Here is a 24682-nt window from a genome sequence, read left to right as displayed (position 1 = left end):
TAATTTAACATAAATTTTATAGTGATTAATGGTATTGGTAATAATTTATTTATTATGTTGATAACAATATTTAGAAAGATTTTCCATAGCATATATTTTTTTAAGCATGTCAAAGATTAAGACTAAATTTTAAAATATAAAACACAGTGTTACTTTGCTTTTTGCAAGAGTGGCACAAGAACGCCGATAATAGCATGGAATCTTCGCCGTGGATAATTGCAAAGATCAAAAGCACTAACGCACAGTGTCTGTTACAAATGAAATTATTTTTGATCTCATCTAATTAGTGTTAAAATCCGATTCGCGAGAACGCGACACCTCAGGCTATATTTAGCCGAAAATCTCGCGGCATAAAACCGCTTTGATCTAACCAACTGTATAATTCAAATTGGATTTTTAAACGCGGTCCAGATCAGACGGAGGAGACTTGGCAGAGAGAAAATTTTCGAATTAACGCGCGCGCGCTAATTCAGACGGCAAACTCAGGCGTCAAAGAAAGTGAAAACTGTCTGTAAACACGAGCGTTGAACTTTCGGCAAATCCAAAAGAGATAACGTTATGAGCAAATAGTAAATTAGGGAACATACCTTATGTTCGGATCTGACGTTTCTTTGTTCGGCAAAAACTTTCAGAAGCTTTGAACGAGTGCGCCGAGAAATCTCAAAGTGGCGGAAAACGGCGCTTTGATATGCAAATCGACGATTAAACAACAGTTACTGTATTACTTAAACGTTATTTGCACTTTGTCGTTCTGCTAAACTTGAGTGTCTTAGAAAACAAGAAGTGTTATTGTATTATTTTTATCAGAACTGCGGCGGCGGTTCAAAGTTTATAAGTTGCACTAAGTTCAACATTTTTCTTTTAAAAATTGTTGTTTTTTACTCTAGTTTTTGCTTTAAAATATTTAAAAGAATATTTTATGTAATCATGTAAAGGTTAAATGAAGGATTTACACGTATTTATTGTTTGTCAAGGATGCAATACTTGATTTTTGGGATTTTAACACATAAACTGTAGTTATTTTTTCTCGAATGTATGTGCAATTTATGTTTTGGAAACTAATATCTTGGTGCAAAAGAGTGTCTGCGATTTGATTTGATATATTATACTGAAATTACATTTAATTGTTTACACTATGATTTTTTTATCTCCCCGCTAATGTTATTTTCTGTTACCGGACTTCCTACAAAGTATACTCATATATTTTCACTCGAAAAATTATGCATTTATTTGGGTATTTGAAATATGATCTATCCGTTGAGTCATTACTGGCATGTACTTTGTTTACTGTTTGTTAAAAAAGATGTATATTTTTAACTATTTATTCAAGAGCATTCAAGGTTTATATTAGTATCTATTATGACCTTGCTTTAATATCTATGTCATCTGCATAGGCGGAGATTCATATAGATTTATTAAAAAAACTGTTTGTTATGTTCTTTGGTATCTTTGGTTACCTTTTCTAGTGCAATGTTAAACAGAGTGCATGCCAATACAACATCCTGTCGCTATCATCTTATCACCATTAACTGTTTGTATGCCACGAACGCTATACGTTACGATGAGCTTCCTGCGAAGCTCTCGCAAAAACTCCCATTTTTGCTTTGAAAATATATTACAAGACTAAGTATAAAGAAACTTTTAAAATTATTACCACTCTTTAGCATTCCTAAAATATCTGAAATTAAATGTTTACTTTTCAACTTCACCCGGGCTGTCATCAGCAACTTGTGCCTTTGTACTTTTTAATAACTGGCATTACAGTTGTATATTACGCCAAGGTACTTTACATTTATTATAGCTAATTTTTCTTCGGAACGCCTAATTCCTCCATCGCTGCATATAACCTAACATTCATATGCAGCTTCAAAATCAATAAAAATGTAGTACGTCTAGGCATTGAATTTCATGAAAAGTCAAACCAATTTGGCCACTAAACACGAAGATACTAAAATATATTCTAGATCAGATACCTAAAATAATAAACTAAAAAAATCTCCTAAGATACGGACGTCTGATTTTTTAAATGTTCTATAGTATAAACGAAACCTCCTTTTCACTATTTATTTAGCGTTTGATTAACTAGCAAATCGTAGTATGTATTTATTTTTTGTATACTTTATTAAGATATATGATTTATGCGTCAAAGATACAACGATAGATTCAATAATGATATTATATATTTTTTTTAATTATCTAATAAACTACTGATCATAAGAATTTTGATAGCTGATTTAGACAAATTCAAGGTCAAAATTGTAGCTGTCCCACGTTAAAATATTATAAGTATCTTGTTTAATATGAATGTCAATAAATTATTCGTGGTGAGGCATGTGTGTCAGGATGGTTTTAAGATACAACGTTCGGGTCCCTCATCAATTTCCGGATGCAAATTTAATCAACGTGTTTTTTTAATGTGATATAAAAACACAAACATGTAGTATTGGTTGTAACTAAAAATTAGATAGCCTAAACAAATTGACACTAAGAATCATGCAGCATTAAAAAATTTATTAATATTTACTTTTTGCAAATATTTTTTTATGTTTTAAATAATTTTACTGCACTTATCTTATTCTAAATATAATAGTTTGTAAAATATTTATATATTTATTTACAGAAATTCCAAAATAAGTGTTAAATATAATAAATCTAACTATTTAAAATTTAATAAAATAACTATTTATGGTCCATAAATATAGTCCAAGAATTTTATAGTCACCCTTTATACGACTACGTGTAAATCGTCAGTATTAACGGACGATTGAGAACAAACAAGGCAAAAATCACTTGAGTGCCTGTCGGACGAGACCCCAGCTGGGATTACGTAGTCAGGCTGCGTCAAAAGGCGTCGCAACGAAACCTGTGTTTACGTCTCTCGAATTGAACGAACACAGAGGGCGGGTGGGCGGTCACAAGTCTAGGGGTGGCTCGGCTAAGCCTAACGTAATTAATCTAATTATCCGTGACGTCTTTCGTCGTTAGCGGGCGCTTTGATGAATTTCAAAGATCGCAACTCGTGTGTGAGATAAAACGGCGCCAACCCAATAAGACGGGCCCGGGGTGGTTTTAGCCCGCTGCGGCGTGGCTCTATTTATTCTGGCCACCCTCGCTCGCCATGGGGTTGTTTCTGGGATTGTTTGCCGAGCGGGGGCGAAGCGGCCAGCGGCAAACGTTTTAAGCGGGCTTAACAGATCGCTTATTATGACACCAGACTCTCGGTTTAATTTGGCCTCTTTGACGGGCAAAAAATAAACAATCGCAATCCGGCACAAATCGCTACTAGTTATCTCCCTTTTGCACACTATCTCTTTTTTTTTTTTGACTCTTTAATATAATAGAACACACAACAGCCTTTAAACAATCATCGCAAGTAATCAATTAAAGTGCTTGAAAACTGTTTATCTTGCATAATCACTTTGAGTATTATTACTATATAAAAAGCATGCACAACAAGAGTACCAATCAACACCTACTTATAGGCATTGTAACAACACTAGACTGAAGCTAAAGTACTAAAACCACGAAGTGGTTTCGCCCTTGTTTTGTTCCAGTTATAGCGTGTCATTTAACACTTAACCATGAACGACTTTTTTGTTTAATTATGTTCATCGTCCAGTACTTACATGTATTTCAAATGCTCTACCCAAAATAATGTGACATAAAAAACTTTCATCCCGAAAGTCAATTACTGTCATTGTGACTTATTTATTAGCATTGTGAAGGCAAGAGCAATTCCGATTCATTAAAAAACGAAATTCTTTTGCATTATCATTCATTATAACACCAAATGTGAGAGCTATGGTAAGTCCGCTTAGATAAGAAAAACTTGGGTTCTATACAATGTGCTTGAAGTCCTAGCGAGATGAAGTATGATTTTTATATATTTTATTATTATAAACTAAGCAAAAAGAAATACAAAATTAATATTTTAAAAAAATTAAAATGTTAAAACTTTGGCAGTAATCATGTCTTAAAAACAAATAATTTAATAAAATGAAAAAAAAAAAAAAAAATTATTTTTATTTTGTTTTTAATTTTAATATAAAACATTTTTTTTTTTTGTTACTTTTTTCTCTAAAATGTTTTTTTAACAAAGATAAGATTTTTTATTTTTTTGAATAGCAACCATTTTAAAACGTAATGGTGGATATAGCTGGCTAACAAATATATCTGAGATGTTGCAAAGGTCTATTTTTTGGGAAAAAAATTATGTTGATATAATGAATACAGCGAGAGTTCGTGTCCTTACTTCTTAGTAAATTCCATATATAAACCTATTATTTAAAGGCAAAATGTGTTTTTAAAAAGAATTGAGTTAGGTTGAGTTAGGCTATGCTAATCGTAGCATAACCTAACCATCGTAGCATAACCTAACATAGCCTAACTCAAAAGATTTTTGTTTAAGGTAAAATAAAAATTAATGTACACGTGTGCTCAATTTTATACCTTCAGGTACACATAAAGACGGTCACTAGGGCAGTGCAACGGGTGCAAGGTACCCAGGCTGCATAATATAAGGGGTCTAAAAAAAAACTTTGCATCTAAAAATTAATTAATTTGAATTGTTTTTTTTAATTGTAACTTTTTTCTATAGATTAATCTACATATAGGGACAGTTACAAAGGCGGTACAACAAATACGAGGTACATAAGTATCACAGTATAAGAAGTTGCAATTAAAATAATATATATTTTTATGAAAAATTTAAAATGATTTTTTTATTTTTTTTAATTTTACAAATAAAAAAATAAATTTTAATTTGAAAAAAAATTTCATTAAAAAAAAAATTTTAAAATAATTCTATTTTTAACCTTTTATAAAAATCAATAATTTAAATTGTTTTTTTGTTAAATTGCAACTTCTTATACTATGGAGCCTTGGTATCTTGTACCTTGTTCCACCGCCCTTGTTACTGCCCCTATATATAAATAAATTCATCAAAAGAAAAGTTAATTTAAAAAAAAACAATATAAATAATTAATTTTTATAAAAGGTTGAAAATTTTTTTTAATTGAACTGCCTCATAATTTGCAAACTTAAATATATTTACAAAAGGTGAACAAACTTTACCACCGCCTCTCCAGTAAACAGTGCAGTAATGTAGAACAAAAATATCTCGTTGAATCTTTTGGTTTACAACTGGTCTTCAGCCTTGAATTTAATAAACATATAATAGAACTTTGCTCTATAGAAATTGCTGCCATGCAGCTCTTAGACGGATAGTAAATATAAGAAGCTCTAACCACAAAAAATTAAATCTTAAAATACAAACAATTAAGACCTTGTGGTGCGTTACCACGTTCATGTTTAATATGGAGTAATACTAATAATTTCAATTGCTAGTCATCTAATATAAATCTATACAAATAAAACATTATACAACAATTGTTCACACAAATCTTAAAAAACAGCCTACAAATACCAACATTGAAAATACATATTTTTTATTATGTTGTAGCTAATAAAAAAATTGTAAACATAAAATGGCTATGAATAATTTTAATACAATTTTTGTAAAGTAATGTGTCATAATAAAATAAACGTAATATGTAAAAAAATATAACAAGCACTAAAATTTTGGGTTATTAAATGCTAAGAAAAAACTAATAATTTACAAATCGGCATATAATAAGTTACTCAACCATTATGATAAAATTAGTGTGTGATTACTTGATTTTAATTAATTAATCCTAACATTTCTAATGTGATTCTAGGTGTCACACTTATAATTTCAAGATTTGTATTTATAGAAAAAATACTACAAATATATGCTTTATAGCTAACTATTATATAATAATAAAAATAGTACTTTCTGATACATATTATTAAAATTATTATTATTTCAAAGCTCAGTTTAATAAAAAGTTAATATGAAAATCTATTTATCTTTTAATATTAAGGCAAATATAAAAATCTATCTTTCCTTTATGTGTTACCAAAAAGATGTAAATTAATATTTCGCAAAATATCTATATTTAATTGCTCTTAAAAACAGAGTATAATCCATATTATACAGAGTGCAAATAAGTTGTTTCAAATACTTATACACTTAACTGTTAAATATTCATAGTTTTTAATTTTGTTCATGAATCGGACCTACTTATATGTCATGTATAAAACATACATCGTAAGGAATATGTGTTTTAACGAAACTTGCCCTAAGCTCATTGATAATTTTGACCTAAATAGCAGGTTTTCGTTTTTGTTTGTAATTTATTAAGTGATATTTACACTTAAAATAATGAATGAAGCACATAGAGTCCTAAAGTTATTAGAAAAGTTAATTTTATTATATAATATTCTCAATAAAATTACATTTTATAAGAAAAATAATACAGTAGCAGGTAATGAATAAAAAGTATTCAATATATATGAGTAAGCATTGCTTAAAATATTTATTACTATTAATATTTTTTTTATAGAACAGAAATTCTTAAAAATATCTCAATATTTTCGAAATTGGCTGTAAATAATAAATAAAGAGTATTTAAAAAATAAACACACAATAAAGTTATATTAGAATTTAATTTGATATTAACAGTAAATTTTAATAGACCGCCAATAAAATAAAAAAATAATAATTTACTTCTTGAAAGTTAGGCATAAATTTTAGATGTTTGATAAAAATAGTAATAACGCTAAAAATTATTCAATAAACAAAATTTAACTTTTAGCCCTTTCCACTTTTTTGGCCAACCTGTATAATGTAATTAAATGTAAAACAAACAAAATAAAGTGTAAGTGTATATTATGTTAGCAAAGATACGCATAACAGAATATTTTAGTTACAATTTCTTGGCAATTCAGTTCTTACAACAAAGATGAAAGAAAACCTTGTTTTTAATTAAACGGCACTTCTCGAGAAATCGAAAAAGCCACTCAAAGCAGAATACATTTTAATAATTAATTTCAACATCGTACTAAAAATATAAGCACGATATAAAAGTTCCTGGATTGACCTTTATAAAGAAATAGAAATAATAATAAAAAAGCACAAACATAAAATAATAATAACTATAGAATTTTATAAATTAAATAATCTAATAAAACGAGAGTAAAATATAAAGATTTAAAATTGAAATTAAAACGTTGGATACCTAATTAATTTTTGTCTAAAAAATTAAAAGCATTTTAACAAACAATTTTGTAAATCTTAATCCGTATTTATAATCTAGGCTCTAAATAAAAGAAATTTAAAAGTAAAAAAATATTCACTCTTGTGTTTTTCATCAGAAGTATAAATTTTAAACTAAATTAGCGTTTCCCGAAAGCAATTGTTACCGAACCTTCTAATAATAAGGAGTACTTTACTTTACATGGATTCCAGACAATGGAGCCATAATCAAGGACGCTACAAACAAGTGTATCGTACAGAATGCATATCAGCAATAAATTATTAGAGTGATACGCGCTCCGCATAACGAATCCGAGAATCTTTAGCGCTTCATAGCAAATTTTAACAATGTGCTTACAAAACCTCCATCTCTGCTCTAACGTCATTCTCAAAACGGAAGTATTACTACTTACGGAAAAATTCGACCTATTTTGCAGATTCAAACTTATTATTTATTAATTTTATTAAAAGTTTATTTATTTTCTTTTTGCAAATATATTGCAATTCTTGGATCAATACAATATATAAATCTCTTGGCTTTGCGTATTACAGTAGCACGTAACTAGTCATCAGCACATTGCTGTTCAGCTCAACTTCTCTTAATTTACATATTTTACTAATTTTCATACTTTTACTAATTCACAACATAAGTTTAAAGTTGAAAATACTTGACCTTGAAATACCAATCAAAATGATATGTGCAAATGTCACGTCGCTACTTTCTACCGTTTAAGAGAAGTTTTTGTGATAGATAGACAAGCGTACAGATAAGTTAAGATGTACCATGCAAACGTAACTAGGTATAAGTAAATGAATACTTTTTTTCTGGGAGATATGAAATATTTTATTATAATCAACTGTTAAATATACTCTTTGTTTGCTATTAAATTGTCTAAAAATGTTCAATTCAAATTTTACCAATTTAGTAAAATTATAAACAATAAGCTAACTTATTTAAAATTAAAAGTTTTGGTTTATTTTTTGGCACAATAAAAAAAAATTCTTGTAGTATGTATAAATTTACATGACGATTGGTATGTTTGGATTTTTTTAAAAGGATTTAAAAATAATTATCTTAATTAACCAGAATTATTGCAATAAATTATATGTATGATATATCTTCTATATAAAATATGATAACAAGAATACCAATCATACAATATAAAAATTTTAGCATTATAATTTAAAAAAACATAGTTTTAATGTAAAGATTATAACCAAGCATCAAGTAAAGTAAGAATAAAGCTATGTAATTAAGTTTATTTTAATAAAAAATATATATATATATTATTCTTTTGCAAGTATTTAGAATAGCACCTCCAACAATGATATTTTATTACTTTACTTGAAATTTGTATTAAAGTTTTTCATGTTATGAAATCTGGGGACAAAACTTCATTTATCGCAATATTAACTTCATAGTCTTTATATAAAACGTCAAATTATGTATTTTTAAGACGAAGGAACCTTCCAGCATCGTAACAACACTGTGCTCTTACCTCACGGGATACATACCCCGAAACGCTCAGCCGGCTAGTCGTTCTAGTTTTCTTTTTATTTTGGATCCTGAATTTTGGATCTTAAGCAATTCAGGGACTAGGGGCTCGCGTGTCACGCGCTTAGTTCTATGTCACTCACAGTTTCACAACGAGTCCCTGGAGAAAGACCCGAAATGTGAACCGATGTCCATAGTCACATTGGGCCGTAAACGAGCTAGCGACTTGCTCTTCTTTCAAGGTCGCCTCTTTGCATTTCAGCTTTGTTTCGTCTTCTATCTCTAGGTGATACATACATGTAATGTAGCGACTCTTGACGCAAAACTACGCTCGTTTCACTTTAATAACTAGTGTGCTATGTCTTGAATTATGCTTATAACTTAACTGAGTAGAATTGTTAAGATAAACTCCTATCCTGTTACTTGTTAGGTTCATTTAGCTAACAATAATAATCAATTAAATTACAATTTAAACGACGCTTACATTTTACAGGAATAATTTAACATTTGTGTAATTGGAAATTTCATGTCACGTGAATTCATTCCAAAGTATTTATTAACCATATTATAAATTATTTATATTTTAATATTTTAAAGTAAACGTTCTCAAGAAGTCCTTACTAACCCAATTACCCACTCCTCATTAAAAAGTATTTCTTTTAACGACTGATAAAACGTGTGAATTTTGACCTACTTATAAATTGGTCTATTAGGTTTTGTGTCGAGCAAATTCATATTAAATTATTATTTTATTTCTCGAGATATTAGATTTTTTGGGAAAAAATAGATGTTTTTTATTTCTCCATTTTCACGAGAATTTTTCAAACATTTTCAAATATTAAAAAGCATGTAAATAATATTATTTATGGTAATTAAAGTTTAAAAGAACTTGAAGAATGGTAAAATTTTTAATATGTATTAAAACATATTGCACAGCATTTTTATATTTATCCCATATATTTTTTGAATCTGCTGATTCCCACGCTCAGCGATTTCTTTTATTTTGTTATTATTAAAAGGCCAATTGTAGTAGTTGAGAATACAGAAAATATTTTTTTTATTTAAATTCTTCCAACTTCCAGCAAAAGCTTATAAAAAAGCATGCATATTTTCAATCATCTGGCATTAACCTGTCCTTAACTTCCTTCGTACAAAAATGGCTCTATAGAAATTCAGAAAAAAGATCAGTAATTTTCTCGGGAAATAAAAATGATCAATTTGGCATTTTTTTCTAGATATCTTGAGAAAGAGCACTAGTTTAAATTGAATGTTAGTGCACACCTTAGAAAAATGAAAAGTAATAAATTATCTTTTGCTATTATTGCGCATTGCTCTTCTTTCTAGAATAAATATCCTGATATTTATTCTAAAAAGTTATTATAAGTATTTATTCTACACAACTAGTGTTTTTTTTTTAATATCTCAAGAAAAAGATAAAAAACAATCAACTAAATTCAGTTTACTTAATGTATAATATTTATTGTGTTTTTCTCATATTTTGCCAGTAAAATTGCTCTAAAATTATGGAAAATCATATTATAATAACGTATGTATATGTCGTATATTTGCCGTATTTTAAATTAATTTTGGACCTTCTCCCAGCAAAGGTATACAAGCTTAGATCTACCATCAGATCAAAGTGATCCAATTTTAATGAGTACCGCTCTCGAATTATCAACCCACTCCCTCAAAAGTGTCATCGATAAGTGTTATTATTATTAAGATAACGCTACAGAGAATGTTTTAATAGAACGTCTGTGTGTGTACCGTTTAATTATGTACCAAAAGGCAATATTTGTTGGGTATATCAAAATTAAAATCTTCGACATTTATGCAGCAAAGTTTTGCGAAATGAATTCATTACACGCGAAAGTTCCTCGTTTAACCTCAGTAAGCTTTCAATAGCTCTTACTTGACTTCGTATGCAAATCAAATTGTTTTGAGGCGCTTACCTAGCGTATGCTTAGAAGCTTCTATATAAGCTTCCCGTATTTTGGCTCACCGATGTCACTTTCAGGCCATTGTGTACTAAATCTTGAGGTCGCTGCTCAAAGTGATTGACGTCAAGTTTATGGTATGCGGTTTTGTTAGTCTAAATGTTATTTGACATCAATTATGGATAAGGAAAGTGAGGCCGGACGCTGTACCCTTCAACGTAATAACTGAACCGTAATAACTTAACTCGATACTAGTAACTCGTATCAAATATTATTAAACAAAAGATTTTTTAACAGCAGAGAGTTTATGGCTACTTTTCTAGAAAAAAATACATCAATGGATTTTATATTACATACACATATAAAGTATTTTCAAATAGTTTTATTATTTTATATTTATGTACATTATTAACATATAATTTTTAAGTTCATTCATGTATAGGATTTAAACGTTTATGTATTTTAATTTTAATAAAAGATTTTTTCTGTTTTACCAATTATGTTATAATATATACGATAATATCAATGAACTTATTGCTAAATATAAACAACTTACACCAGTATCTCTCGTGCAGGTTTTTTTAATTAATGATTTGTCAATTACCGATGCAAAATTTTTCTTTAAAATAACACCTTTAATAAAAATACAAGTCCAAATTTCAGCCGTCATATGTTTTAATTGAATTGAAACATAAATTATTCATTATTCATAAAAAGCTTTTACTTTGATATATATTTATATACTTTATTTTTTATTGTATTTTGTATGATGTTACTTAAAATTTTCAAAAATCTCTTACTAAGTATGACTTAATTTAGCATGAAATAAACTATAAGTTTAATTTATTGCCATTGTATTATAATGACAATGTACAAATGGTATGTATATTTTTTGATGCTTCTAAAAAAATTTAATAATATGATTATTTTTTGCTCCTTTGAGACTTATATTACTTGTAATTATTTAAAGATGTATTTTAAAAAAATATGGTTTATAAATTATGCATGATAGTACAATCTAAATATATTTTTAAAATAAAAATAAATCAAAGAGAAATCTTCTGAAATTAATTATTTAATCTACTGTTATTAATTTCGTTATCGAATTTATTTTATCGTTAGATACTATTATCAAATAAATAAAAATCTTAAATTGAATAGCTATCTTGATCTTCGACAGATGTCTCTGGTGAGTAAAATACATTTTAAAGTTTATGAATGAATCATTGTCACGGTTAGTAGTAAAGAGTGCATACTACATCGTTACATAAACGAATTCAAGTTTCCGTTAATGTTAAATGTAATAACCCTGCATTATGCAACGTAATCATATGTATGATAGGTCCATTCTCAATAAAAATATACGATTTTTACTATAAATTCAGAAAGTAAAACTTATATCAAACACGGTCGATCTCCCGTCACCAGTCGCTCATTTTTATGCGCTCCTTTAACTGTGGCTCGCGAAAAAAGTATTTTAATATTATATAATGCGTAATAAAATTATTTTTAGATTAAAATAAATTTATTTATATAACTTATAACAATGGCACAATATTACATTAATCCTATGTTTGGATAAAAATACTAATATTGGCATAAAACATCTTCAATATCTGAAAATTAGAAAAAAAATATTAAAACTATTTCTTAATAAATAATTTTGTAAAAAGAATACTGCTCATCTCCTACAACGTAAATATCACACGATATGTTTTTTTTAAAAGTATAAATATAGACGAAATCATGCTTTGATTTTGTAATTTCACTTTACATGTTCATAATAATGTTTAAAATCTTGCGCTTTGCACTCACTTCGCAATTTGGCGCTTCTTAAACTTACCTTATTATTGACAGTTGTTGTACTGAATAATGAGATATTGATTCCCAAGGTGTGGTATTTTCTTATTCAAACTAAAAAATACACTTTTTTCAATTATTAAAAATAAATATTAAAGTTACGCCCAAATTACTGTTAGAAAATCCATATATTGCATTATAGCTATACATCTCCTTTATAGAACCTATATTTACACTTTCTAACCTCAATATTCATAAAGGTTTGAGATGCTGAGACCATCGGTAGCTTAGCGGCGGTCAATTTAATTGTGCTTTATGCTATTGTACATCCTTAAGCAAAAGTCCAATTGATGAAGATGCAGTAATTGATTTTTGTTATTCAAAGAGAGCTATTGTCTAAGATTTTTAGATCTTTTAAATGTCTTTAGAAATAATTTAAGCAATCATTATCAAGTATCAGTATATTTCATTAGTTATTAGTAGTATCAATTATTGAATAATAATAATCCGACCCTAAGTAATAACTTATTACTAAGGGTCGGATTAATGTTACTTCTGCTAGAATTACAACGAATAGTTATTATTAGACTATGCACTGATGGGACCGGAAAATATTTATGCGTTCCATGTTAAGAAAAAAAATCTGCTATCTAATTTTTATAATTATCCTAATAAATTAAAATGTAATTGGGTTCACGTAAAAAAATTATATTTATAATTTTTTTAAATTAGTCAGTTTTTTAATACATATAATAAACTAATTTAAAAAAAAATTAATGCACCAAAGCCTTTTTTTCAGTAGATAAGAATTGGTCCCTATTTATTATTTATTTTATAAAAAAGTATAAAAAAACTTTAATAATATAATTTATTTATTAATGCATGAAAGTGTTTCTATATTCCACTGTGAAAACCAGCTATATTTTTATTTTTGCAGATTGTCCTAGGAATATTATTATATAATACAAATTCACACCTTTGTACAAAATTTCCCTGGCATTGATGAATCCTTAAATTATCTTTATTTTTAGCATTAAATCTATGTACATCTTTATGTCTTATTAAATACTCACTTAAATACTCAAGTAACATATTGTTTCTAAGTTCTTAGTTATATATAAATACTAAAACATGATTCTTCAATATTTCTTGAATATCCAAGCATTCCAAACTTTTATTCATAATTGTAATTTTTGCAACATCGTCTTATTAAATTTATTAAGTATAAATAATATTATTGCACGATGACTAATGTGAGGCAATATATTAATATTGCAGATTATTTATTTTGTGTTTATACTTAACCTATTTCTCATTTTAGATAATTTTTAATATATGTAATTACAATGATCCAAATATTTTTTTTTTTATTAATTATAATTGCTCCTAAATAATTTATATTATTAACTATTTCTATATTAGAGTTATCTATAGCTATTTTTATATTATTGTCTAGCATATCTTTATAATTATTGAATAATTATGCATTATATTTTAACCATCTTTCTATTATACTTCATTCATTATTTAAGTTATCTATAACTTCTTCAAAATTATCACCTATGCAATAAATTAAAGGGTCGTCTGCAAACAGATTTATTTTACATTTTTCGATATTATTAATTACATCAATAATATACATTATAAACAACAATTATACACAGTTGCTTATATCATATTTTGTAAAACCATACCTCTGTTTATTCATTTAATATGTCCCTATATACCATTAACCTTTAGTATCACTGTCTCCCAACATATATATGCAACAGAAAGATCGATAAATACCCATACATTAAGGGAAATATTATTATTATAATAAATTTCATACTTTAGGTTCTCAAACTAAGCAATATCGCCCACTGATGGGTGATGGACTAATCTCGGTGGGCAATGCTGGCTGCAGGGGAATTTGGTGAAAGGTAGAGAAACAATAAAAGGCGACGAAGAGTGGGCATAAAGTTTTTTGTTAAAAAATAATGTGCGAAAATGTTTCAAGCGTTTTATATTTTTATAAAAATATTTTTTTGCATGAAATATAGTGCGTTTTAAGATCTTATGAAAGTGGCCGCTATATTGTTTTTCAAGTGGAAAATATTTAATATAAATAAATATTAAATATAAATATTTTTATAATTATAAAATTAAAAAAATATAAAAGTAGTACTGTATAAATAGCAGAAAATAATTTAACACACTTGCTATTTAAAACTCTAAAATTGAACAAGATACATGCATATTTTGCTGAAATTAAAAAAAATATATGGTCATTGCTACGTATGCAATTTATTTATAAATTAAATAAAAATAGAGTTTTTTATAGGTGAGTGATAAAATATTTTGTCGTTTGAAAATGGACGATAAATTAATTTAGTTGAAGAATCTATGCTTTAAATGATTAAATTTTAATGCGATATATTTAAAACAAAATATTTTGTTAGTAAATTGTAAGATATGATCAAGCGTGTGCAGAAAATTTTCTAGCAGCTATTTAAAGTAATTGATTATAAAGTGCGCACGACTTATACTATTCTATATACTGTTTTTATTACTTACGTGTTACTACCATACATGAAATTTGTGCTCCCAACGCACCTATTACATATTATAATACGCAAACACCCAATTACTACAAAATCCAATGTTTCCACGTGAAATTTTCGATTTAAGGCTACAATTTAGGTTTAAAAATTTTCACGTGGCTTGATTCGAAACGGGTCGTGATTTACGGTCGCCGTTTATTTCGCCGGTGGCGGTTTCTAATAGTTGGGGGGCTAAAATTCGGTGTGTAAAAACGGCCCTGTGCCAATGCCACGGTTTCGCGGCACGCGAAGCTCCTAATTGCGATCACGCCATATGCTTATTTCTTTCCGCTACCCGAAATGTCCGGATTATTTCGTCGGATGATCGATATCTCTCGCCCAAAGTAAATATTCGCTCGTTTGCAAAAGGTAAACTTTGAAATAGTGAACGCTCGTATTTTACGGCAGACCCGTTAGGTCGCAAGGACGACTCTTATTTATTGCTCGCTTATCTTTTATTTCTAACGAGCTGGAAATAAATTGGAAGCGTTTGAATGTTTGAGCGGCAATGAGGCGCGTCCATTTGTCCCCATTTTTCAAAAACAAATTTTAAAATGAATGGAAGTTAATATTAAAGAAATATATATATATATATATTATTTTAGTGCAAACGTGGCAAAACAATTGAGAAAATACAAATCTAGAATTGATAAAATAGTATAAATACATCCAGATATTTCAGAGCTTCATTTGTGGGAATTTCAATCACACGCACAATTAATTTAGAGCTTATTTTAACGACCATTTCAAAAAATAAATAAAGTAAAGCCCTTAACAATGGAAAAAATATTGAGAAAAGATGAGGTTAAGCGATTGCGTTAATCGGTCACCTATTAACACATCCGTCGTAAGGCGTTAATCACTGATAAGCACCTAGGAAAACTACTCTTTGTTCAGAAAGGATGCGTAATAGACAATGCGTTCTACTCTGCGCAAAAGGACTATTGTTATTTTCACCTTTGTGTTAACGTTTGCTGAAAGTGGCTATCTAAAACTTTAACTTTAGAACGTAAACAAAATTTTTTATTGGTATGATCAAGAAGCGATGCAATTAGCTGACTAACATCCTCATCTGCGATTCGCCAAAGCTGTCACAAACCAGCATTTTAAAAATGCTGATTTATGACAGCTAAAAATAAAACTGTTTATTAAGTTATTTTTGATAGAAAAATATACAAAAAAGTTATGATTCTTAGAAATCATTATCCGTAATCTCTGAATCTCAATTTAAGTTGCGATTTGCTAACAAAACAACTATATTGCAAGTCTTATAAGCGTATGTATAGTGGGTCAATCGACTCATAACACTAAACGTGTTTTGGAAAAAAAAACTTTTTTTTTTAATTTTCAATTTTTTTAAACGGTATCGTAAGTATATTAGAAAGCTCTATTTTTTACCAAAAATTCAAGTCTATATCTTCAAAAGGAACCAAATATTAGCGTTAACTATATGCCAAGTCGCATAAAGCCTCGATGGGGGCCCGGTCAATTTACCATAAGACTCGTTTTTAAAAAAAATAATAATTTAAATTTTTTTTTAAACGCAATTTAGGCTTCTAAACACTTTTTCCATACAACATTTCTCAGTAGGGTTTTATTTTGCAAAGTTATGACACTTTTAATTTTTACATTGGGCGCCACTTTAAAAAAAAAAATTTTTTTCATACAAAACGTATAGTTCTATACGATACTAAAAATTTAATTTTAATTCTGCAAAACCAAGCAGTTAAGGGCGTTAACTCTTCTGAAAGTCTCAAAATGGCTCGTATGGGGGTCCGATCGAACTGATACATCGCTTGTTTTGAAGCAAAAAACTACTTTTTTATATTTTATTTAGATCAAATTTAGGCTTTTAAACGTTTCATATATAGCAATCTTTTCGTTAAAATTTAAACCTACTGAGTTACGAGTGTTTAATTTTTTATACTTGTCGCCATTTTGCAAAAAATTGGTTGTTGTTGTTGATTGTTGACAGTGTAGAATACATACATACAGTGTAATATACATGCAAAATAAAATGTGGAGAATCAATTAATTTGCCCTTTTCACTAAATTCGGTATAATGAATTTAGGTGACTAAAAATCTTGTAATTTAACCACAGTCATCTTAAATGTTCTGATTTGTTGCTTCTGTTGATAAATAATAACATAAAACTTAAATAATGTTAAATTTAAATTTAAAAAACGCAATTGACGAAACTTTTACTTTTTTTAAATGGAATACAATAAGACTAGATATTTTTAATCAATCATATAGCAAAAAGAAGCCACAAATTCTTTTGTATTATATTAGACAGATAGACATTACTACGTTTTATTCTTACAAAAATATGCATTAACATTCAGAATATACTAATGATATAATCGTATTAGTGTTATATTAAATTACTGCGTATTAATAATTAAAATTAAAAATAACTACATAATAAAGCAAATTAAATCAGTACAATCCACACGTATATAAACAATTTATTGCCATAATAATTTTGTGTAATTAAAACCAAATTTATCTTCCGTGCTGCGTTAATTTACAACCCACATGTTTGCATGTTGTTCAGCAATCATTTCCACAAATTTCCCTTTGCCTAATTTGGCCCTGTGTCTAAACAATCCGAGATTGGCTACGAATTAAAATTTCAAAGCGTCAAACATTATTTCGCGTGCCATTGTATTTTTTATAATATTATAAATCGCTCTTCCGCGCTTTAGCTCTTTTTTAAATTAATCTGCTCGCGCTACATTAATTAGGAGTCCTGTTCGAAACAGTTTGAGGACCGCTGGGTCAGTTATCCTGTGCGCTCAGCTGTTGCCTTCTTTACATTCAACCGAGACAAGCGATGCGTGAACAGCCTGACCGCGAAACTTGGTCAAGCGTGCAACTTTGGACTTGTACTTTGTCCGGATGTCCAATATCCAAATACACGGTCATTACCCGCGGGAACGCCAAAAAATCCAAAATTGTTTCAAACCTCAACTGAAAAAAAATATAGTACAATACTTACCTAAGTGTATATAGACATTTCATTTTATTTAGAGTACATATCGTGATTTTTTATAACTATAAGCGAATATAAATTGTATACTTTTATTTAAAATAGTGATTGCTTAAGCTAACTAAATATCACTTTTAATATATATTTTTAAATGAAAAAATTCAGCTAGTCCAGATATTTTATATTGCCATTTTTCTGATAAATAAAATTTGGGTAGGCTGTATTTTTTATTCTTTTTATTTATATTGACATAATATATGTATTTACTATATATTTTTATGTTTATATATATTATAGAATATTTTTTAGTGTTTTTAATGTTACTATATTGTATATTTCACTAAATATTATTAATTAAATACAAAGCTTTGAACTATAAAATTGATTGAATTATGTTTAAGATACTGCATCGCAATCATCTCAAAGATTTAATTAAATTCTTTGAGAATATTGCTGATAATTTGAAGTGATTTCTAAATATACGTAAAAATATCAACATGCTTAAAAATATTTTTTAATAGCATTATATTTGATTTTATTAAGGTAAAGTTTACCTAATTTATGATTACTGAAAAATAATAAAAACACCTTTGATACATTGTTTACACAAACTAAGGCTTATAATTTTAATATTAAAATTTAACTACGCTCTTTTTACATATAATATCATAGATGGTAATTTAATTCTCGGATTAGACCAATGAAAATAACCATAGTTTATGTTACATGAAAAATATTTAATATTCATTAAAATCATCCACTTATTAATTATTCTCAAAATTTAAATTATGTATTTTAAATAGTTTACAGTATTTATGAATAATGAAACATGACCTAATAAGCGGTAAAGTGATTGCAAAGAATTGTCGGTGAAAGACGTCAGATTAAATAACCATAAAATTAAACAATCATACTTTCAAATCCAATGAAAGGATGCTTAAATTATAATTTCACTGAAACCAGAAAAAAAACATATGATTTTGCTACCTACATACGGATTAGTATCTTTACAATATTAAAAAAATTATTATAGAAATAACCATTCTGCAATATCAAGTGCATAAATTGGCAAAATATATTAATGAAGACATGAAAAATAAAAAATACTGCTCAGCAGTATTCATAATTAAAACACAAGCTTTTGACAAAGTGTGACACCCTTTACAAAATTGAGAAATTGCTTATACACATCTTATTAATTTAACTTTCAAATCAAAATCAGAGAAGTAAACACCAAACTGTACCAAATATCATCGGGTGTGCTTCAGGGTAGCGTTCTTGGACCGATGCTGTATTTGTTATACACAATAGATTTTACCTAGACAAACTCCAATAATCCTGCGATTAAACACTCCGATTCGGAGCAAAATGAAGCATCTGGGCTGTACTCGCTCACATTACATAATTAAGTGTTATCATTGAACAACAAAATGTATTCATATTATAAAAATTGATTAATATTAAAATTGACACATTGCATTTTATTAAAAAATACGCCTTTTAAGCAGCCTCTAAAAATCTTTAAAAACACTATACATAAACCATAGTCTATGAAATAGCTTTTGAAAAAAAATCTTTCATAAGTCCACAAATTACATATACAACGAAATAATCGACATGGCATCTTTGCATGTTATCCATATTCACACACAAACCGCTATACCCTAACAACATCTAGCACTAAATCATGCAATATTTCACGAGTGGCGCTACTTTCGTGCGAGCTGTGTAATAATATAACGAGCGCATGAAGTGTATATAATTTTGAAGAAAAAAAATATCCAGAAAATACGGCATGGGAATATATCCCCGTCCGTAAAGAAACGTAATCCAATATAACAAAGTATTGTAAATTATAACCAGCTTGAAATTTTTCTTTGAATTTTACATTTATTTTGAAAGAAAAATTACAACTTATATTTATTTGGAAAGATTAATGGTTGTTACAGTTGTATACTATTTATATTATTAAAGATATTATTTATATGTATGATGGTATATACTACATACAATAATCTTGCATGTATTTGAGTAAATAATAATTATTATTTAATGTAGTAGTATTTTATTATAATACTTATTGATTAGCAAACCGTTAATTCATACATACGTTAGTGGATGAAATTAATTTGAAAGATAAAAAAATCATATATCTATAAAAAACAGTCGTTCTCTTAATGGATCTGGTGGTACGAACATCCAATTATTTTATAACGTACAGTATGTTTATGAAGTATCTTGTGAAATAATGTATAAAAACTTTTAGCGCTGATTTTATTTTTAAGTTTAAAACATTGTCCATTGTATTAGCAAGGAATTTAATGTTATACCTATATATGATACAAAGCAACTAATTCTCTCCAGCTCCTTATTGTTTTATGAGAATACATACGCTGTATATTTATATATCTACATTAGGAACGCCCTGTATGCGTTTTAATATACATATATAGTTGAGTGATATTTATTATCCGACGAAAGCGCACACTCACATATGAAATTGATTGGATCTAGTCAATCAAGCTTAAGGTGATTCATAATGACCGGCGCTAAGTGGATTACCGCATCTAGTATGTCAATGCATGAAATGGTCATTTAGATTTGGCACATTTGTAGGCATTTTAATGGCCTTTAAATGTCATTAATCCGCGTTTGATGTTTCAATCCGTGGATGTTGCGGTTATTCGTGATATATGTAATGAGGGCGAACCAGTTCTGCGGAGATCACTATTAGCTTATAACCGTCAATAGAGATTCGAATCTCGGCGATGAATCTTATTTGTAATGGCACTTAATAGATACTAGATTAGATTAAATTTATTTAAAATTTGATTATAAATTCCTACATAGTATAATTGATTCGGTGATCTTTGCTCACATGATAGTTGGTAACACGAATTGGTTACAAAGCAACTTGCTCACAAAAAAATCAATCACACAAGGCGATTACTCATACGAATATTGCTCACATGCAACATCACTCACACGGTTTAAAAAAATATATTTTTTTAAGTAGAGTCAATAAATTATAATTTGAACAGGACACAAAGTGAAAAAAAATCAATTGATAAGATATTAATTATTATCCGGTTTTACAAGAAAAATATCTGAGTTAAATAATAATGTGGTAATTAGATAAAAGCCTACAGAATCAGATTTTCAGTTAATCAATATACTATAATATATATGTATTGACTAAAAACACTCTTATTTTCAAGATTTAAGTAATGATTTTTTATTTAAAATAAAATGTCGGATTTGGCTTGCTGATGAACTGAAACGAAATAATTATGACATACATTTTTTAGAATGCAAATCTGATAATATTTTTATCAACTTAGCTTTAATTACTTTCCATGATATAAAAACAAATATTTTATAATTTATTGTTTTTATATCATTTTAAGATAAGCTTTATGTTTTTTAATAAATTTCTTACTATCTAAAAATTTGTACTTATTAATTTTAATAGCTTAATACTAAGTATTTAAATGAAGTATAAATTATAAATGTTTAATATTATTGCAACTTTCTCTAAGACTGTTTCAACAGCATATATTTTAATAAATATACAATTTAAAAATGTTTAAGATTATCATATGCATTGCTGCTTTATTTGTTTTACATACCAATGCCGGTATATCGAGTGAATTGAGGAAAAAAGCACTGGAGTATAAGACTTTTTTGAAGAACTCAGTGCATGGAATACCTACAGGTGATTGGTTTATAAATATTTTTTTTATTATACAAACATTATTGTACATAAATTAAAAATTAATAATTCATCTAGATTTAATATATGGATCGCTCCCAAAACAAAACGCATGGGAGTTAAGCGGAAAGTACGAAGGAGATATTGTCTTAACAGAGGAACAGATTGATGAACTTGTAGCTAATTTTCTGGGACAAAAAAACGCAGTTCGTGACCCTAAGCTTTTGTGGCCCGACAAAACTGTATACTATGAAATATCAACCGAATTTAGTACGTATATTTCGTAAGATATTAGATAGATTAAACGTTATATTCCACAAGAATCGGTTTCATTTTTAGATTCCACAGAAGTTGAGAAGATCAATGTTGCTATTGAATTGTTAAACACAAAGTCATGTGTTAAAGTGATACCCAAAACTCCAGAAAATAAAGATTATGTATTTGTTACAGTGAGTATTCAAAGTTATAATATTGTATCTGCTAGATAAGCAGTATTTTTTAACTAAATTTCGTCATTCAAGTGAGCCATTTGAACTCATAATTTATGACATTCAAAGACACGATTCATAGCATTTTCTTACAACAACTAGCCTACAACGGTGTTAAAAAGAACAGCCTCGTAAATAAAATTCATATACGAGATTTATCCAGTTCTTTTACGGGTATCCATATATGATGTAATTATAGGTTTACAATAATTATAAAACAAAAAAAGGTTTTCCCTGAAAATTTTGTTTATTTTGCGATACTGAAATATCCTAGTTTGGGTTGCGGGATACTGGTGAGAGTTAAAAAATGTCATCTCAGAAATTATGTGAAACTGATCCAGAACTACAACTACAGAATCTTATTCGTAATTCGAAACAATTTTGTCCATATTAATAAGCTAACCATACGTCCCGGTTTCACAAATCGATCCCAGTTTTATCGGAATTGTCCCGGATGCATACCATCGGTCATGGCTTCACAAAATTTTCGGTATGACACTTTTTTTAGCTGTCTCGGCTTAAAGTTTCATAGTTACGGTAAGCCTACATATGAATTAATGTAAAATACGGTTATGCCTAGCAATATAATTTGACAGATAGGTACTAATATTTTTTATTAAACTCAATTTTTAACTTCTTTAATAAATTTTTAATTGCTTATTGCTTTCGATTGGTTTTCTCAAATATTGTGGACATCACAACTAAATTAGCTATCCATTATACTTTGACGATGGTCAATCGCTTTTGCAATCCTTAGTAATAATTCCACAACTTTATCAATTTCTTATGGGAGCATCTCATGGTAAAGCGCCTTTCGGTATGTTATAAAATAAAACGTGAAAGTATCTTGTGATTATTTTGTCCTTAATAAATCAAAACAAAGACAAATATATTTGTCTAATCAATTGAAATTTCTAGATGTGTTAATAAATTTCACATTAAAATACCATCGAAGATTATTTTACTTTTAAGGAAGGATGGTGTTGAAAGAGTGATATGTCTGCGAGCCGGATCTGGCCCGCGCACCGTTTATATCATTACTCGATTATTTTCTTATTTTTTTTAAGTTCATGCATTTTCATATTTAGCGGTGTTGAAACATTTAATAAAAATCTAATTTATAGTATACTTTTATTAACAACAATATTATTATGATTAAATATTTAGAACAATGGAACTGGTTGTTGGTCGAGTTTAGGAAAAACTGGAGGCATTCAAATTATAAACCTAAGTAAAGGTTGTTTGACAAATCATACCATTATGCATGAATTTCTTCATGCCATTGGTTTCGAACACATGCAAAAAAATTTCAATAGAGATGATTGGATCAAGGTCGAAGTGGATAATATTATTCCTGATATGTTACACAATTTTAACAAGTTAAGTCAGAACGTTGTAATGGATTTTGGTTTACAATATGACTACGGTAGTGTTATGCATTACAGCGAATATGCTTTTGCTATTGACCTTACCAAAAAGACTATTACTCCTTTAAAGGTATATGATCGTACAGGCTGGCCTAAAAAATAACACGTGTAATAATGTTAAACGCTAGATTTTCATGATTTTGTTTTTACCATATTTACGATTTTGGAACACATTTTATTTTTTGGGCTACTAATGTTTTAACAATAATAAATATTATAATATTATATAAAACTATAAATTGACAACATTATGTTTATTGCAGCCTACTAACGGCGTGATTTTGGGAAAAGCAATAGATTTAAGCCAAACTGACGTAATCAAATTAAATAACTTATACAAATGCGATGAATATTTGAATAATCAATAGTTCATATAAATGGAATCTATTAGATATACCCATATCTGTGCTCGTTTATGTATAATGTTTGCCTATTGTAAAATTATATGTATATGTAGTTACATATATATTATTCAATAATAAAGACTGGATTTTAATTTTCTTTTTAAATCTTTTTTAACCTAACAAGCTAATGTGTTGCAACGAGGTAAATCTGTAAAAACAAGGTAAGTCAATCATTCTTTGAATTGTTATTGTAGATTATTTGTTATGAACTAGTTTGAGAGCGAAGAAAACGTTTTACACTCAAGTGATGCTTTGAATAAAATTTCAAATCTATGTGTTTTTCGCATAAAAAACATGTATAATATTACCGATAATCATATATTATCAATAATTTAAATTACTGACCACACAATTTGGTATAAAGTATTATATAGTGCTATTAAATAATTAGATTTAACGATCGGTTTGACCTAGACGACCTCTAAAAGGATTTTTTGAACATAAAAATATTATTTTTTATATATATAAAAAAAAACATATTTTATCTTTTAATACATTTAATACATTTATTTATGTCTGGCGACTCGGCTTAATCTATTATACTGGTGTTCAACGCCTGGAAAATTATTAATGTCACTGTGTATTTTTGTATGGGTTTAAAGGTTCGTATATGTATAATATAAATACAATATAATTTAAATTATGCTTATATATTTTAATTGCTTTTTTATGTTTCACTTCCTCACCACTTAGCAGAAGAAGCAATCAAGATAAGATAGTAGTTTTT

The 24682-nt window shown here is 28.0% G+C and overlaps 1 protein-coding gene across 1 annotated transcript; it reads left to right on the top strand.

Moving 5' to 3' along the window:
* Window positions 1–21506: 21506 nt before the first annotated feature.
* On the top strand, window positions 21507–24029 carry LOC148230809 (hatching enzyme 1.2-like). The gene is made up of 5 exons (XM_088195840.1): window positions 21507–21639; window positions 21715–21906; window positions 21976–22109; window positions 23292–23621; window positions 23815–24029. The coding sequence occupies exons 1-5, from the start codon at window positions 21507–21509 to the stop codon at window positions 23917–23919; spliced, it is 894 nt and encodes a 297-aa protein (XP_088051966.1). The 3' UTR covers window positions 23920–24029.
* The last annotated feature ends 653 nt before the right edge of the window (window positions 24030–24682 follow it).

The sequence above is a fragment of the Plectrocnemia conspersa genome, unplaced genomic scaffold (genome assembly GCF_051122295.1).
Source record: "Plectrocnemia conspersa isolate PC_06_02 unplaced genomic scaffold, ASM5112229v1 ptg000010l, whole genome shotgun sequence".
NCBI lineage: Eukaryota > Metazoa > Arthropoda > Insecta > Trichoptera > Polycentropodidae > Plectrocnemia > Plectrocnemia conspersa.
Note: the sequence above shows the minus strand (reverse complement) of the source record. Positions and strands in the feature narration are given on the sequence as shown.